This window comes from Cydia strobilella, chromosome Z (assembly GCF_947568885.1).
Source record: "Cydia strobilella chromosome Z, ilCydStro3.1, whole genome shotgun sequence".
Lineage (NCBI taxonomy): Eukaryota > Metazoa > Arthropoda > Insecta > Lepidoptera > Tortricidae > Cydia > Cydia strobilella.
In genome coordinates, this window is record NC_086068.1 from 47,620,332 (window position 1) to 47,638,095 (window position 17,764).

Sequence of the window (17,764 nt, forward strand, 5' to 3'; positions counted from 1 at the left end):
ATTTTTGCTCTCAAAATGGATGTAAGGAGCTTGTAAAGTGTAGGCAAGCACGTGATGGGTCTGTAGTTCCTTGCTTCCGTGGTACTACCGGACTTGTGGAGCAGGAAGGTTACACCAGTTGTTAGGGAATGTGGTAAGGAACCGAGCTCTAGGGCTTGTTGGAACTGCGTTGCCAACCGTGCGTGCGAGCATCGAAACCATTTTAGCCAGAAGTTGTGCAATCCGTCCGGTCCAGGACTTTTCCAGTTCTGGGTCGTACGGATGGCACAACTTACGTCATCGGGGCTGATGGTGATAGCCCCCATAGGTTCCATGTTCTCGCTCTCACGTTCGACAACGTCTATCCAACCGCCCTCCGTGTGTTCTACAGGCACTGACCAGATGCTACGCCAGAAATCAGTCATGGCAGTAGCATCCGGTAGCCGCACGTCGGACACACGAGAGTCGGCTTCCTCCCACCTTCGGTACACCTTCCTTTGGTCACTTTGAAAAAGACGATTCTGCTGGAATCGATCCACACGCTTTCTGTAGCGGCGAATACGGTTTGCCCATGCATAGACTTTCTGCTTTAGAAAGTCGATGCGCTCTGTGACATTGGCCATGTAGTCGCGGGGCCTGACATCCGTCCCCGCGAACGCCTGGTTCACAAAGCACATTACTCGGGGGCGGTTGTTGCCCCCCCTAAAGCAGATCAGCTTTGCAATGAGAGTCCTAAACGAGCTGATACGTCGCTCGATCCGCGCTTGCCATGCAGGGACACCTCCGGCGGTCCTAGGTGCACGTTCAGCGTCCGGAAACTTGACTCGAGCAACTCGGCACGCCGCGATGGCTCCGCAGTACATGATCGAGTGCGTATCATCTAAATCTTTACTAGTCCGTAAATGTGGCTCTAGTAAAGCGTTTAGGGCTCCCACTAGCGCTAGATTGCGTCTATTTATAGGCAGACGTGGTAATCGTGGCCTAGAGTTGGTTGTGGCGCGATATTGCGTAATCGCCTCTTCCAAAGTTCTCCTCAGTTGCTCATTGGCAGATGTACTCACGCTCTGACTCACAAAATCCCCCTCGTCGGTACTAAAATCAACCCGCGGCGCCCCCGGTGCCAGGTCGGGTGCGGGCACCGGATCCGGCGACGTGGCGGGCAGATCTCGTACCGAGGTGGAGTCCGCGCGAGCAGAGAGAGCCTCCTGGCGAAGCTGATCAAGTGTCGCGTCATCCAACCGCTTTAACCGTTGAATGACGCGCACCTGGTCCGATAGTCGCTGCTCCGATACGGTGATGGTAGGTTCAAGTGCCTGAAACAGAGGCAGCATCCTTGAACGATACGCGGACAGCCGGGTTCCCCCCTCTGTAACCCCATAGTAGGCGCGCATGACGTTCTCATTCATGGATTGAGTCCATCGCATGCGACGCACTACACCACCGGCAGCGGGAGCCGTGGGCGGGGCAGGATGTCCCGCAGGCCCCAAGCGTGCCGGCAGCGGTGGCCGCCCTCGTCGCGCAGGTGGTCGTGGCGGCGGCGGCGGCGGCGGCCCGCACTCGTCGCTCGACTCGCTGGTGTCGGGCGCGGTATTTATTATTATTATTTATACATTACAAATAAAATAAAAAATAAGATACGATGGAATCTAGTGTAAAAATAAAAAAATAATTATTTGAGTCATTATCACAGCGAACTCACAATGGTCTTAAGTGCCTTAGACCCTACTAGCACTTAGGTCCTTTACGAGTCTCAATTTCCACCATTTTGAACATTAAAAAATAAACAAACGACAAAAAAAACTATCTCGGTTAAAAAATACGACCTGCAGAGGAGAACTTCCGGACAATCTGAAACGGAGACCTTCGTTAACGCTCTGTCAAAAAACTAAACCAGTCAGTGGCTCTGACCTCGCGATTAGCTTAAAAAATAAAAATGTAATAATGAAAAATAATTACTTTGTCGAGTCATTATCACAGCGAACTCACAATAGTCGTAAGTGTCACAGACGCTACTAGCGTTTTAGTCCTTTATGCCAATTTCCGCGAGTTTGAGTATTTTTTTATTATCAACTCAAATAAATGTCATATACTAAGAAAAAGTGACCAAGGCCTCCAGTGCCCCAGGCTAGACTCGAACCAGCGTCCTCTGCTATCGCGGCAGGTGCCTGTGCCATTTGTGTGTAATTTATTTTTATTTTTTTGTCTATAGATTACAGGAAAACCTATAATGAAATCAAATGTGAGTTGACTAATCAAATTCGGTATTTCGACATGCCTCATATCCTCTAGCCGCGTCGTATTCGTATCTAAAAATCAAATTGATTGATCGCGCCCGCTTCGCGCCGCGCCGCGCCGCTTCGTCTTCGCGTCAAGATCGCTCACCCAGAACACTTCCATATTATGTACATCTAGCGCGACTAAGTGTGGACTCGCGCGCGAGAACGCAACAGACCGCCTGAGCTTGACTTCAGTAAACTTGTCGTTACTTAGATACTGCAAGATTATTTCCAAAATATCATTTCATTTCATTTAGTACCTAAAGTAAATAAGATATGGTACAGGTAACTATTATTTTGTACCCCTGGTGTTCGAAACTACTGGGTGCTGGGGGTCAAAGGCTATTGCCTTTATTAGGGAAGTGGGACGGCGCATTAGGGAGAGGGGATCCGACGCCCGCGCGGGTTCGTACCTGGTGCAAAGGTTCTCCATCGCAATTCAACGTGGTAACGCGGCTAGTGTGATGGGCACCTTTGCGCCAGGGACAACTCGGGGGGGGACTTTTTGACTAGGCTTAAGTTTAGTCTTAAGTTGTTATTTAATTGTTTTTTTTTTGTTATTTTGACATTAATTGAATAAATAAAAATAAAATAACCAATAAGTTATTAATCTTTTGTAGTTTTTAACAGACTTCAAGATTTAAAAGGAGGAGGTTCTCAAGTCTTTTTTGGACCGATTTTAAAAATTCTTTTTTTGATTGTAAGTATATACAGTATACAGATTGGTCCCGTTTTTGTCAAAAAGCAGTTCTGATGATGGGATCCATGAGGAATCGAGGGAACTCCTCAAATGTTAAAGGCATACATATAGTGATTTTAGTATTTTCTTTAACAAATCAAGCACTTACATTTAAAAAAGTAACATTTGATGAAGTGGAACTGCTGATGATGATCAGAACGGAACTCTTCAATGACGCATAGTTCACGTTTGGCGATTTGTCCTCTTCGTTATGTTTGTTAAGCAAGTTAGGTTTTCAAGAAACATTTTTGTCAAGGTCGAGTTCTGATGATGGGATCCATGAGGAATCGAGGGAACTCCTCAAATATGAAAGGCATACATATAGTGATTTTTGATTTGAACTGCGATTAACACATAACAGAACTGCTATCAGAAAAGTAGGTTAGGTTAGGTTAGAGCTGTGAGCCTTACAGAAACGAAATGCTACCAGAAAAGTAGGTTAGGTTAGGTTAGAACTGCGACCCTTACAAAAACGAAATGCTACTAGAAAAGTGGGTCGGTTTACCTCCTTTTCTACATAATTAGGCAAAGGATGCTGTCTTTTTCATTTCATTGTCTGGAATCTAAGAATGCTTTCAGCGGCATCCCCCATTAAAGTCGGTTTTTTTTTCTTAAAAATTATATATACAATATTTCAATGACCGATGTCGTTGTGGTTCATCGATTATTTTTATTTAGTATACATGGATGAAATGCAGGGATGAAATGAAGAGATACAATAAATACATAAATATCTAGGTTTTACAAAAAGATTATTTGTGATGTAGGAACTTTAACATTTACAATTTCACACTTCACCTTCACGAAAATGCATTACTAAATATATCCATAAATTACAGGGGGCTGTGCCAGCCACGGTGGCCATTCTGAAAGGTCAACTGACCGTCGGCCTGTCTCGGGAGCAGCTGGAATATCTGGCCCGCGCGAAGGGCGTGGTGAAGGCCTCGCGCCGGGACTTGGCGCCCGTGGCGGCGGCGGGCCTCGACGGCGCCACCACCGTCGCCGGCACCCTCGTCGCGGCAGACCTGGCCGATATACCTGTATTTGTAACCGGTGGCATTGGTAAGGCTTTTCAGATTATTATCATTATCACTCCATTTCTTGGAATAGAGAGGATCGCAGATATATGAGCAAGGGACAGATGGAAGACTGTAAAAGAGCGAGACAGGTATTCAAAAACGATTTAAACATTCAGAATTTTTAGGTATTATCTAATTTTGCACCATCCCTATTACGACTAAAATGATTGTGCCGAAGCAGTTCATTAACAAATTGTGAGTCTAGGCATTTTGGGATAGTCCATGGCTTAAAAAAAACACAAATAGGTGCCTATGGGTAAATAAGACATAGGTTTTAGTACTACGAAAAGATTTTTTTTTTTTCTAATTATTCCTTACTACCAGAGGATGGCGGCCGGCGTCAGCATCGAGCGTGTATGCTCGAAACGTGCGCCTCAGCGTGGCCCTCGGTCGGGCAGTCGGGCAAAAGGGAGTGCAGATAAGAACATTTTTAGAAACTGACTGACTGACTCGCTTGTATGCCCGCTCGTGTCCCGACAAATACCAATAATTTATAAACAATGCGGGCAAAGGTAAAAGCATGGTAAATTGGTAATATCTTAAACCAACTTGAATAAGATTTACATTGAAACCAACACGATCCGCTTTGAGCTATGAATATGAATATACGAGGAGACACAGCTGCTATTTAGGTACTGAATATTCTTTCTACGTTTCCACAGGTATGCGAGGGTATTAAATGTATGAGCATTTGCGCCAATATGCGTCCAGTGCCTAATATACAGTGTGACGGCTAAAGTGGCCAAATATATAGTAACACACTTTTGCTACTAAAGAAATAGGGATGTGTTCCGATATATATGGCCATCACAATTTAATTAGATGCTGACTGTGCAGTAACGCGTGATTAAAGATAAGCGCGTGAAGCGCGTCCAAAGTCTAATTCGCAATTCTAAATAGACGTGTGCGCTGCGCCGGCGCGCCGCCGCCACCGGGCTTTTTTGCCACGCCGCCGATAAATGATCGACGTGAAATCGGCGTGACCTTGAGTGTTGTTAAGGAGCTCCCTGGCGCCAATGACCTTCGATCTGAATCCCTGAGTTTGCTAATGTTTTTTGTAGCTTTTCATATTAACAGCAACGTCTTTAAGCAATATAGTATCCCAATATTTACTTCAAAGTTCATTGTCTTCGAGATAAAGTTGAACAATTTTAGGCCAAAAAACCGGTTGAATAGTTGAAATATCATTCGTGTACGAACACACTCATACTCAAAACAAATACCGTACTTTCAAAGCAAGAACTTACTCGTACACTTAAGATTTTCAGAAATACACGATTTTAGGGTTTCGTATCCAAAGGGTAAAAACGGGACCCTATTACTAAGACTCAACTGTCCGTCTGTCCGTCTGTCTGTCCGTCCGTCTTATCTGTCTGTCCATCTGTCTGTCTGTCACCAGGCTGTATCTCATGAACCGTGATAGCTAGACATTCGAAGTAAGTTGCCGCTGTGGGCTTAATGGTTAACGTCCGCCATAACATAATGCTATGGAGGCAAGTATTATGATTTAAAATTCGGTGTGATATTCAACCCAAAAGTGCCTTCTGTTCTGCAGGTGTGAATTAATGTGCCGTAGCAAGGAATTTGTTAATTAGATCGTCCATTCGTCGCTCGCACCCCGCCGCGCTTTTACTGCGCTAATAATTGAATGTGCTACGTGAACGTCAGATCAATTCACGCGTGCCCTATTTCGTCAATATCCAGTTACAATTTATCGGGAATATATTTAGGAATTTCAATGTATGCGTACGAATGATTTCTGAAAATGTCTGGAAATATAGTTGACAGCTTATACTTTGTTATGGACACTATAAGCTGGTTCACATAGAGGTTAAACAACCTAGGAGAGGACAGACCGCCCTACCTAACTCCACACTCCAGTCGATATTCATCCGAGTGAACACCGGCCCACCTGACAGAGTTCACCTGGTTTCCGTACCAAAATTTCAGGATCTCGACCAACTCCTCGGGCACACAGGTCTCGTTTGGCAACTTTTGCCAAATTATATCATACGAGACCAGATCGAAGGCCTTCGATAAATCTAAGAAGCAGGCGTTCACTGGTGTATCCCTGCAAGTATAGTAATGGACAGTGCTTTTCAGACACATAATAGCCGACTCAGTGGAAAGTCCTAGTCTAAACCTGAACTGTGCGTCATTCAATTTAATATGTTTTGCTAAGTGTCTGTCAAGCACAAGCTGTCCAGCACTTTTGCTACAACGGTCGCCAATGATATTGGTCTATTATAGTTTTTCACATCTGACACATCACCTGTCTTGTTTTTAATAAGTGGTACCACAATTATCCTCATTATGTCTGATGGTAAATAAGAATGACTGAGACATAAGTTGAATAGTATTGTGATTACTCGTGGCAGATGTATGCCAGCGTTTTGCAAGTGCTCAATGCTGAGCACATTATTACCCGGCGACTTACCCCTCTTCATACTTTTAATCGCCACCTGTACATCATACTCCGTGAAACGCACATCAGTCGACATGAGGGGCTCAGCCTTGGGCTGATTTACAGACCTACCTAATGGCGATGTCACTTTTTTTTTTTTTTTATGTGATGTTCAGCAAACGAGCAGACGAGCCGCCTGATGGGAAGCAGTCATCGTCGCCCATGGACGTAAGCAACATCACAGGAGCCACTTAAGCATTGCCGACCCTTGAGAACCCTAAATACCCGCTTCTTGAAGAATCCCATGTCGTAGCACAAAGGAAATACCTCAGGAGGCAACTCATTCCACATTCTGCACGTTCTGGGAAGAAACGAGCGGGATGCCCGCTTATTCATGGTGTGCCATGTGTCTAAGAAGTGAGGATGAGCTTTGCTCCTTTGGCGGGAGGTGCGGTGATAGAAACGAGACGATGGCACCAGATCAAAAAGTTCTTCGGAACATTCCCCATTGTACAGATGGTAGAACATGCAAAGAGAGCCAACGTCTCTCCGAAGACTAAGAGGTTATAAGCCGTCAGTAAGTTCGGAATTGCCGACAATACGAACTGCCCGACGTTGGATGGAGTCAAGGGGAAGGAGCTGGTATTGTGGAGCGCCAGACCAGAGATGAGAACAGTACTCCATATGGGGTCGAACCTGCGCTTTATATAACAAAAGTCGGTGACCCGGTGTGAAGTACTGTTTGGCTCTGTTAAGCACCCCAAGCTTTAAAAGCTCACTTTAAAATGATCCTTAAATAAGTTGGCAATATCAACGGGTGAGCACAGACCTTCGACGCTCCCAGGAACATTCGGCTTGGGATTCATACGATTTGTCTCCTTCCAATTTTTTTTTGTAGTTTTTAAGGCGGTTCCCTAAGCCAGAAGGCGAAAAATCTCCTTATATGATCATGTTTTTCAAAGAGGCGTTGATATTCGTAGACGTGGAAAAAATATATGTAGTTATTGGCTATATTATCTTTAATATCATAGCTTCCCAAAGTAACCTCCTACTCGGACTTTTAATCCAAATTTACTGGGTTATTTATTATTTAAACAAAAAAAGAATAAAAACAATCTTAACTTAAGTAGTAATTTCATAGCTTTCGAATTTCGATATTGTAAGGTAACGTTTTTAAAATAAATAAAAATCGACAAAATTTGATCAAAATTTACACTTGGCGCGCATGATCTTTCCCGTTCTTTCTTGCGAAATGTGACAGTGACAGCAGCAAACCGATGGAACGGCCTTAACTTTTTACTCGAATGGTGCGAAGCAAGTATATCCATTTTAATTTGCTGTTAGTTGTTTGGCACCATTTGAGCTTCGCTTTAAACACCTTCCGGGTCTCACACATATACGTGTATATTGGTCCGTTGGAAGGTTTGCCAAACCGCATCCACTCAAGAAACCCAAGCCTCGCCTCCCTATGTGCATCTCGTACATGCTTATTCCAACCCGTTACATAGAATTTTCTCCTACTATAGGTACTATCGGCAAAGCCAGCCACCGATGCATTACTTAATGTTTTAATAATGTCTTTATATAACAGATCTATTTAATGCCTGTGGCTCACCTGACTCACCTCACAGCATCGAGAGTCCGTACAATCATAGAGTAACTTATACTAGAGCGGTACTGTCATAGTAAATTTTGTAACCCCAGTAAATTCACTGCCATCTGTCGACACACACTTTAAAACTAAAAATGAAGATTTATAAAAATACGATAAAATGTATTTAAATATGGATAAATGATTTTTTTATTTGCATTAATTATTTTTATGATTTTGACCCATGTTCTTTCACTGATATGCGTTAAAATTGTTAAATAACAAACGAAACCGTCAACGCCATCTATACGACTGTAGGCCAAAGCTAGTAGCGCCCTCTGAACGAGAATCAAATTTTCTTGATTTTCATGGCACGTTTTTTCCTTAGACTGTATCCATCTATTACGGAGTTATATCTATCTTTGGTACAATTTAACAATGCCAACGGACACTGCATGTTGCTCAGCTGCTTGTCACATAAGTTTTATAGTATGCTATTTGGTCGGCATCCCTTTCTCCCCAGCGTATTTTGTTCGTAACATTACAGGCTATTTCCACTCGTTTTAAGAAGCTCGAGATTATACTTGATTGCTAGGGGAAAGTGTTCCGACCACAATACGTCATGCAATACGCTGATGTCAACAATACTCTGCCAAGCTGACTCAGTTACTAATAAGAAGCGTTAGGTAAGCCAACATTACTATTTGCACAAAACTGACAACCAAGGTCGTGTACAATAGTTATTTGTTATACAAGGGTGCAAAGTTGTATTTTACCCGCGAGTGTAGAATTGAAACACGAGCAAGCGAAAGGATTGTATAGGTGAACCACGAGCGAAGCGAGTGGTTCTAAAATAGAATCCTGAGCGTAGCTAGTGTTTCAACACACGAGAAGTAAAATACATTTGCGCCCGTGTATAACACAAAACTTTGCACCTCACTATAGCGAGGAAAATGCAACATCCACGGGTGTTAGATAATCTTCATCACTGGAAGTTGTGTATTTTTACGCGAGTCGGTGAGAAAAGTTTTTTAGTAAAAAAATTGTTGACAATGTTGACATTTCTGACGTATGAAATGTCAACGATGCGTTTTGAAATTGCATCGACTCAACTTGTGCGTTCAGAATTATATTTAACATCATTATAAAAAAACAAACGTTTCTTATGGAATTTTAAGGTTTATGACTTAAAATCATTAAATAAAGCTAAATTTGGTATTTTTCATTAGATTCTCAAACCATTTACGTAATGATAATTAATATCGAACGAATCATTATCATAAACGATTTACGTTTTGTTATCTGTCAAGCTACTGAAACACGCTCCATCCAAGGTCAAATTACTTTCCCCACTAGTGGATAAAACGCGTTTTTCCCCGCTTGTATTGAAGGATAAAAGACAACTTTTCGAGCTAGTGAGGGGAAAATATATTTTTGGAATGTTGGCTTGTAATTATGTTTGTGAACTCAACCGTACGTAGGTATATAATTTTTCAAAAAAACATATGTATTTCCTAAAGTACACAATATCGCTGATCGTTTTATAAGATAAATCGATAGCTTAAAACGAGTTATTTTATCAGTCCTTCGCGTATTTGGTTTTGGGGACGCCCCGTATAATTCACATTCGGGTCGCATTCTCCGCATTATGCCCAGGTGACACGGGGTTTATTTTACGAGACAACATAGCAAGATAAGATAACAGTGCGCTCTCCTTCTACTTCTACAAAATTTGTTGCAGTTTGTATCTAAATAACCAGGATTTTATTTCTGTACCTACTTTCGTAGTTTACATATACATAGGTTACGCACGCACGACCTATTTCTGCACACTTCTATTCTGAGGCTATTCTATTAGATTTGATAGATCGTAGTTTATTTTATAACTTCGGTTGACTTGTAGAAACAGCATTGTAGGTATTGTGACTATACCTACTTAATTGGCTTATCAAATCTCGTACGCGGTACTCAATTGAAAAGCTATATAATTATGAACCGATTGCAAAACATACTATTAGCATCCCATACAACCATTTTCGGTTGCCGTTAAGACACGGTGAAGACACATTTTGCGTCGACTCCAGAATGGGGAAGAGTCGACGCAGACACATTTTGGTCAGAAAGTGTCGTCGCCGTGTGCACACTAGTTTACGACTAGTTATCCCAAAATCATTCGTTCATTTTGTTCGTTTCAAATGGAAACTGTCAGATGGAAAATACTTAAATAAAAATAAGTGACGTACATTAAAACGCCATCGCTAAAAAGGATTAACAAGACAAGTATTTATTGCTTTCATTTATATTGCAATAGGGCTTAAATTATTATGGTAAATTAAACTGCTCTAGTGATTTGATTTTTTTTTATACCACGTCGGTGGCAATCAAGCATACGGCCCGACTGATGGTAAGCAGTTACCGTAGCCTATGGACGCCTGCAACACCGGAGATATTACACGCGCGTTGCCGACCCTAATACTCCACTCCCTCGTTGAGCTCTGGCAACCTTACTCACCGGCAGGAACACAACACTATGAGTAGGGTCTAGTGTTATTTGGCTGCGGTTTTCTGTAAGGTGGAGGTACTTCCCCAGTTGGGCTCTGCTCTAAATCTGGAATGACATCCGCTGTTCTGTGCCCTACCACACAAAGCGAGATATCATTCACAGTGCCCTATGTCATTAGTCATTAACTAAGTGTAATTTTATCAACGCGCCACGACATTATTTTAGTTTAGCCAACAATTAAATTATTTACTTCTCAGTGCATGTGTTCATAACCACAGTATTTGATGCATTTTAGTACTCCGATGCGTATACTATACTTAAATTATAAAAATAACGCTTTACATACTACTAAACTTGTTAATTATGATGTAAAAATATGGTTTAAGGCTGAGAAAAATTCCAGTCACAAAGTGGTCGCAATGTTACGACTCTGTGTAGACACATGTCGGTGCGTGACCAAAAGTAGTAACAAAGTTACTGCATTTGCAAAATGGCTCCTTGTGTTTATTTGTTTTCAGATATTCTCAAAGCCATGCCGTGGTTAGTAGTGTTGACGGAGGAAAATAAAAAAAAGATGATTTCGTTAGTACCCAGTTGTTGGGTTCTCGACAACGATATATTGTCGCCTAGCTGTTGCCCGCGACTTCGTACGCGTGGATTTGTATGTTGGTGGTTATATATTCTACTGCATGAGCATAGAACATTATCACAGTATTACAATATCCCTATAGTAGCGCGACGAATGTACTTACGCAGAGCAACGAAGGGGAACTCGCGGGGAGGCGGGCGGTGCGGGCCGCGTACCACAAACACGCTTAGTTTGTGGTACCGAGCGCGAAGGGCAGACGCGGGCGTGTTTTTGCTTCAATTATCATCACTATATAATTATTAGTAATAATTATACATATTCTATAATGGTGCGCACAAACTGTTCTGTGTACGGATGTAATTCGACATCGAAATCCCAGAAGGATTTAAAGTTTCATAGATTTTCCCGCGACGAGGGGTAGGTTTTTTTATTTGTGTAATAAGTTGGAACTAAATACCAAAACACCATCTAGTAATCTAGTAATTACCTACTACATTACTATGCGAATACACTATATATTTAAATTTTATAATATAATAGAAAATTAATAACATCCGAAAAAAATGTGTCCCGTAAATATCTAGCAGTGCAACATATGTGCCATTTTCAACCTAAAGGGTACTTATTGTCGCTTGTCAGTAAGGCGCTATTTCCATATAGCTTCAATTAGAAATCAACCTTATCAACAAGCGATAATACCTTTTGGTTAAAAACTTCACATATATAAATATATATTTATGAATAAATAATTATATTACATTTGTAATAATCACAATTATTTTGAATGTACATATGAATAAATGATTAATTGATTACATTAGAATAGTAATAATCACAATTGTTTTATTTCCCATTTTGTGACAACCCTAGCATATTTGCATGTGACAGCGTAAGAACCTACACTAGCGGCGGCATCGCGCGACATCAAAGGCGCAACGCTACTGTAGGGAATAATAATTGTAATACTGTGACATTATGCAGAAAAAGCATAGGGACAGTGACGGTTAATCATTTGTTAATAATTATACAACGCATGAGATTTGTCTGTCACAAACTACGAAGTTTCAACTGAAAAAAATTTTTTTTCTATATAATCCCTCTCAACCCCCTTAGAATATTTTTAAGTCCATTATTTAAAATAAATGTTCGCTCCCGATACAGTTTTCAAAAACGGTGAAATTAGTTTTCGATTTTAATATATGTACCCAATGCCCTTTTACCAAGTTTTAAGTTCCTAGCTTAAAAGAAAACTTGTACCTTCCCTTTTTAACCCCTTGGGGGTTGAATTTTTAAGAACGTTGAAATAACTTTTTTGTAATCTTATATAATGCCTTTCTAAGAAGTTACAAAGCATTTGTAATGGACTCAAACTTTCAACCCCCTTTTAACTCTTTTAGGGGATGAATATTTTAAAACGCTAAAATTATTTTTCTTGTATTCTAATAAGTAATATTACTAAAAGAGTTAAAAGGGGATTGAAATTATGCCTTTATACAAAGATTCAAGTCCAGCACTAAAATTTTTTTTGATCTGCAAACTTTCATTTCAACCCCTTTTTCTCCACCTTGGGGGATGGTTTTCAAAACTACTGAAACTAGTTTTCTTCTATTTTAATAAAATATCTTTATTCTGTACATTTTTTTATATTCCCACTTTTCTGTAAAATGTTGACAAGTGTTTATATGGTTATCATTATATAATTATGTCATCACTTGGATTGCTCATGATGACTTACTAGCATTACGAGCACACGAGACACTAATGGTACAGTTTGACAAACCTTAGTTTTCAAGAGGTATTTTATATTGTCATTTGTTGTCACAATGTTTCGAAACAGTTCGGTAACCGTTATGACACATTGTGTACAGATTTGGTCACAAACTGAACGCAAAGTGCACACAATGTTTCGACACCTTGTTACCGGAAATTGTACACACGGCGACCACACTTAGTTACTGAAACAACTCTGGTCACATTGTGTGCACACTGTTACCACACTAAGTAACCAAAACTGAACACAGTCGCAAAGTGTAATAATTGTTACGACACCGTTTCGACACATCTGACATTTAGTTACTACTTTGATGATTCTGCGACCGGAATGGTTATATTGTATTAGGTACATAATAGTTGTATGGGTGACAGGAGGCGTGCACCGCGAGGGCGAGAACACGCTGGACGTGTCGGCGGACCTGACGGAGCTGGGCCGCTGCCGCGCCGCGGTCGTCTGCAGCGGCGTCAAGTCCATCCTCGACATCGGGAAGACGCTCGAATACCTGGTCAGTTGTACATCTCCTGCCTTCAGCGTAGGGTACCTATTCACTACTAAATTATATTCAGTATAATTAACACACCCTATTCGCGCCTACATTTTTTTTGTAGTCTATGTTTGTAGGTAGGACGATTATAATCTAGTACACTGATATTTAACTTCGAGTACGTAGGTATAAAAGTTTTATAAGGGCATAGCGCATTGTAGCATGTATCATCCCACACACATAATTAACTAAAACTAAAATAATTAGTGATGCACCGAATACGAATACGAATATTCGTATTTGCCGAATATCACTGGTATAATGAATATTCGTATTCGCCGAATATTAGAACACTCAATGCCAGGGACCCGCCACGCGAGTTCTCTGTTCCCTGCGTAGCGGAAAATAAACGTTATCGGCTACGGACGCAGCGCGTAGCCTGCGCTGGCAGTAAATGCGTTACAACGGTATTCGTACTTTTTATTCATAGTTTATTTCAATTTCGTACACGTACACCGTACACGTACACGAAAAGTCACACTTTAAAAACATCGGAGATAGGAAGGTTTGAATTTTTGTTGTATCATTGATCAACAAGTTACCCTATACCTATGTCCAATCTACGTGTCCGATAATATGTGTGTGTGGAATTAGTGTGCCACTAGAGGGAAAAATGGCATTTTGTGCACTGATATCAAATTACATAGTTACGTAATTAATAAGAAAACTTTTGCGAGCTGAAAAAAATATTTATTCAGAAATCATTTTCAACAACTGGCTTTTTTATACTTACCAATTTTTCCCTACTTCTCACCGACTTAAAACCATGAGGTTGGATAAGAAGGAGTTTTAAAGCACAAATAAACTATAAATTCCGAATTTCTTGTACATATACGTATACTTCTTTGATGACAAAGTTATATTTGCAGTTGGTAGTCATGTCGGTGTATGGAGCCAACTGCAAGGTAAAGTTTGTACTTCAAACAACTAACATTGGTGTTCGTAAAATTCTAAAACTGATATACGTATTCATAAAAGTACTATTGGTTGCATCACTAAGAATAATCTTAAAAGTCTAAAGAGGGATAGAACTCAGTAAGTATGTATATTTCAGAGAACGTATATGTAATGCACCAAGACAACCCTTGAAGTATATTACTTAAAATTAAATAATCCTAGAGAACTACAATTGAACAGGGCCACTACTAAATAAAGCTGGTTGAAACGTTGAAACCAGGTTATTATGCGTATCAGGAAACTCAAGGCGTTTGTGTGTGCGCGTTTGGAGAAACTGACGCGTTTCCGGCATTCTACACACGGCGTTCGGGTCACCGAGCACCGTACCGCACACCCTCAGCCGCGCACGCCGCGCGCGTGCTGGCCGCGGCGCGGTCTCTGTGTCTTGAGTCCGGTATCGTCATCGCCGTACCTGTGCCGGAGGAACATGCTATGGATGGTGCGTACAATCACAGATATCAGGAGCCTGTTTAATAAATGTTACAAATTGTAAATTGTATTTGACAGGTTACAATTCTACAAGTTCCTGTTCAATAAAAAATATGACTTACAAATTTGTCATGGTGGAAAACTTACATAATTGTACAATTGTGTCTACAATTTTACATAATTTGGTTCAATAAACATTTTCACTTCACAGGTACAATTTTACAATTTTGTATGGAAAACTACTTTATTGAACACATAATAGTAATCACAAGTTTACATATTTTGTAAATTGTAGTATAATTCTGACAGGTACTCTCATGATGTGTAAAAACTTGATGAGGTGTGCCGGACAATCTAAATAAGAATAAAAAATGATTCTAACAACTAGTGACAGCAATAGTGACCATAGTGATAATGAACGAAGATGAAGAGTTTTTCGTAAAAGGATACATTTTGCTTTTAATGCATGCAAACACTCAAATACGTTAACTGTTCAGCTATCTCTTTCCACTTGTTGATTTTCATTTCGTGAGTTAGTTTTTCACTAAATAATATTCTATTATTGTCGTATATGAGAGACAAAATTGTCATTTTCTTATCGTTGTCCATGATTTAAAATAGGTAAACCGATTCAATAAGAAATGTATTGCGTGAGATACCTACTAAAATTCTAAATTAAAAAGAATGATGTCTACCCTCGTTTATTAAATACTTGTGGCAAAAACTTACATTTTATGTAAATTGTACCTTACTATTACAATTTTGTAAACACAATATTGTCATCAAAAGCTACAGGCATTTTTAACATATGTAAACGTTTATTAAACAGCGTTTATAACTGTGAAAATAGTAAGTTATTTATTTGTATTTTTTTACTTATTTGTAGGGTTTATTAAACAGCACTTGTAAGTAAAATTTGACAAATATGTCACTTTTTTACAAAATTGTCGAATTGTAATGTTTATAAAATGGGGCCCTGATATAAGTATTATACATATTTATCATATAATGATATACCTACTTAATATATGTGAGTTACGACAATACTCAGCAGCGCCGACATGATACCATATAATAGGTAAGTAAGTAAAGAAAGGCCACATTATTACCCTAAAAACCTAGTACAGTTATCTGTGAAGTTTTTATCACAAATTTGATGATAAATAAATAAAAAATAACTATTCTTATCTTACTTAACTAGGTACTCATTTGTAAGCTGTGCACCTATGCAAGCCAACAAATGACACCAACCGTAATGAGCAAAGTAACAGATCTCTGTAGGATGTTACATATGTATGCCTAGTGCACTGGGGCAACATATGGGACCAATAGGAAGGATCATTTCTAAACTACGTTCACAAACGTATGTACTTTCTGTTTATGCTACGAAAACTTTAGACCTACAACGTAACCTGTAACGTTTTCGTAAAATATGGTAAAGTTTTTTTAACGTTTTACTACTTAAATATTTTATTTCACAGAATCGGTTATAAATGAAGCAATTACCCTCGCTTTACAAGAAGCCAAAAGAAAAGGCATCCATGGGAAGGACGTAACTCCTTACATTTTGGCGGCTGTCTCAGAAGCAACAGGGGGCAAGTCTCTCGATACCAGTATCCTTTACTTTCGTACATTTATGGGAAAATACCAAATAAGGAAATTCTCTTTTCTCAAAAATGGACGGCAAAGTTGACGTTGCCGGTTAAAAAGTAGGTCGCGAAGTGCGTTGTTTATGGTCAGTCAAAAAATTAAAAAGTTAAAAACATTGCAGTCTCGATTTCGGGACTGCAATGTTGCATACAAATTCCATTATTTGTCGAGTTCCAAACTTTTTAAAAGTTGAAGTGGCCATATCAAATGCAGGCATAGATCCATTAAACAGCCAAACAGATAATCAGTACTTATTATTATAATGTGTCTCAAATAGGTTGGCGTATTTTCAGCAGAAAAATACACTTTTATTTTTAATTAAAAAAATAAAACGGCGGCAAAGCAAATCTTACTACTTTTTTCTGTGAAAATATATACATAAGGACGTTGCTTTTGTATAATTTTTCTATTATATTTGTATTTATTGCGCCATTTTTGAGAAAAGCACTATATATGGCTGGGCTGGAAGGCTACTTCCGAGCCTCGACAATAATGTACTATTTAACAGTATACAAATATAGAATCGTATGAAAGTTATATTTCGAACCGTCGTCTACACCCCTTGCATGACCTACAGACAAAAGCCGTTAAGTTATTTTAGTTCTGTACAGACTTTTAAGTCATATGAAAATGAAAGGACATAGAACCGAAGTGATCATGAAATAAGTGTAGAACATTAAACATGTTTAATTAGAATTTGGCCGGCTTAGCCTCATACATTAAACCTTAATATAGAACGCCAGCGACCTTAAAATGATAGTAGTGAAGCTAATAGCCACAATCTCTTTCCTTAACGACTCACAGACATGGCCCTCATAAAGAACAACGCTAAAGTTGGCGCCGATATTGCCGTTGAGTTTAACAAACTCAAGAATGTCGACAATTTAGCGAACAATTTGAACATTGGATTCTCAAGGCGTGTAGATAATTCGGCCGGCTCTCGATCGTTCCACAGCTCGTGCAGGTCGCGCGGAAGCGCGCCGCTATCGCCAAGCGAGCCCGCTACGTCCGAGCCTGTGCTCGTCATCGGCGGGGCCAACGTCGACAGGACCTACAGAGTAGCAGAAGATTACATCAAGGTTAGTGACTGCAACAAACATTATATTTATAGTCAATTCTGACCAAACCAATTGTATTCCGTGTAAATTTTATGCTCAATAAAAACTATTACTCCTTAACGCCTTTAACGTTAGCCGTTTTTGTTAATTAGGGCCTATGTCTAATCAAATGGGGTTAGTGATGTAGTTAAT

The 17,764-nt window shown here is 40.0% G+C and overlaps 1 protein-coding gene across 1 annotated transcript in view; it reads left to right on the forward strand.

Annotated features, from left to right (window-relative positions):
* The window catches only part of LOC134754840 (uncharacterized), a 193,962-nt gene that overhangs the window by 28,851 nt on the left and 147,347 nt on the right, over positions 1-17,764 (forward strand). The window contains exons 3-7 of the mRNA XM_063691271.1: positions 3,834-4,056; positions 13,306-13,439; positions 14,673-14,874; positions 16,346-16,477; positions 17,319-17,593. Of these exons, the coding sequence (XP_063547341.1) occupies positions 3,834-4,056; positions 13,306-13,439; positions 14,673-14,874; positions 16,346-16,477; positions 17,319-17,593 (966 nt within the window). The remainder of the gene's footprint in view (positions 1-3,833; positions 4,057-13,305; positions 13,440-14,672; positions 14,875-16,345; positions 16,478-17,318; positions 17,594-17,764) is intronic.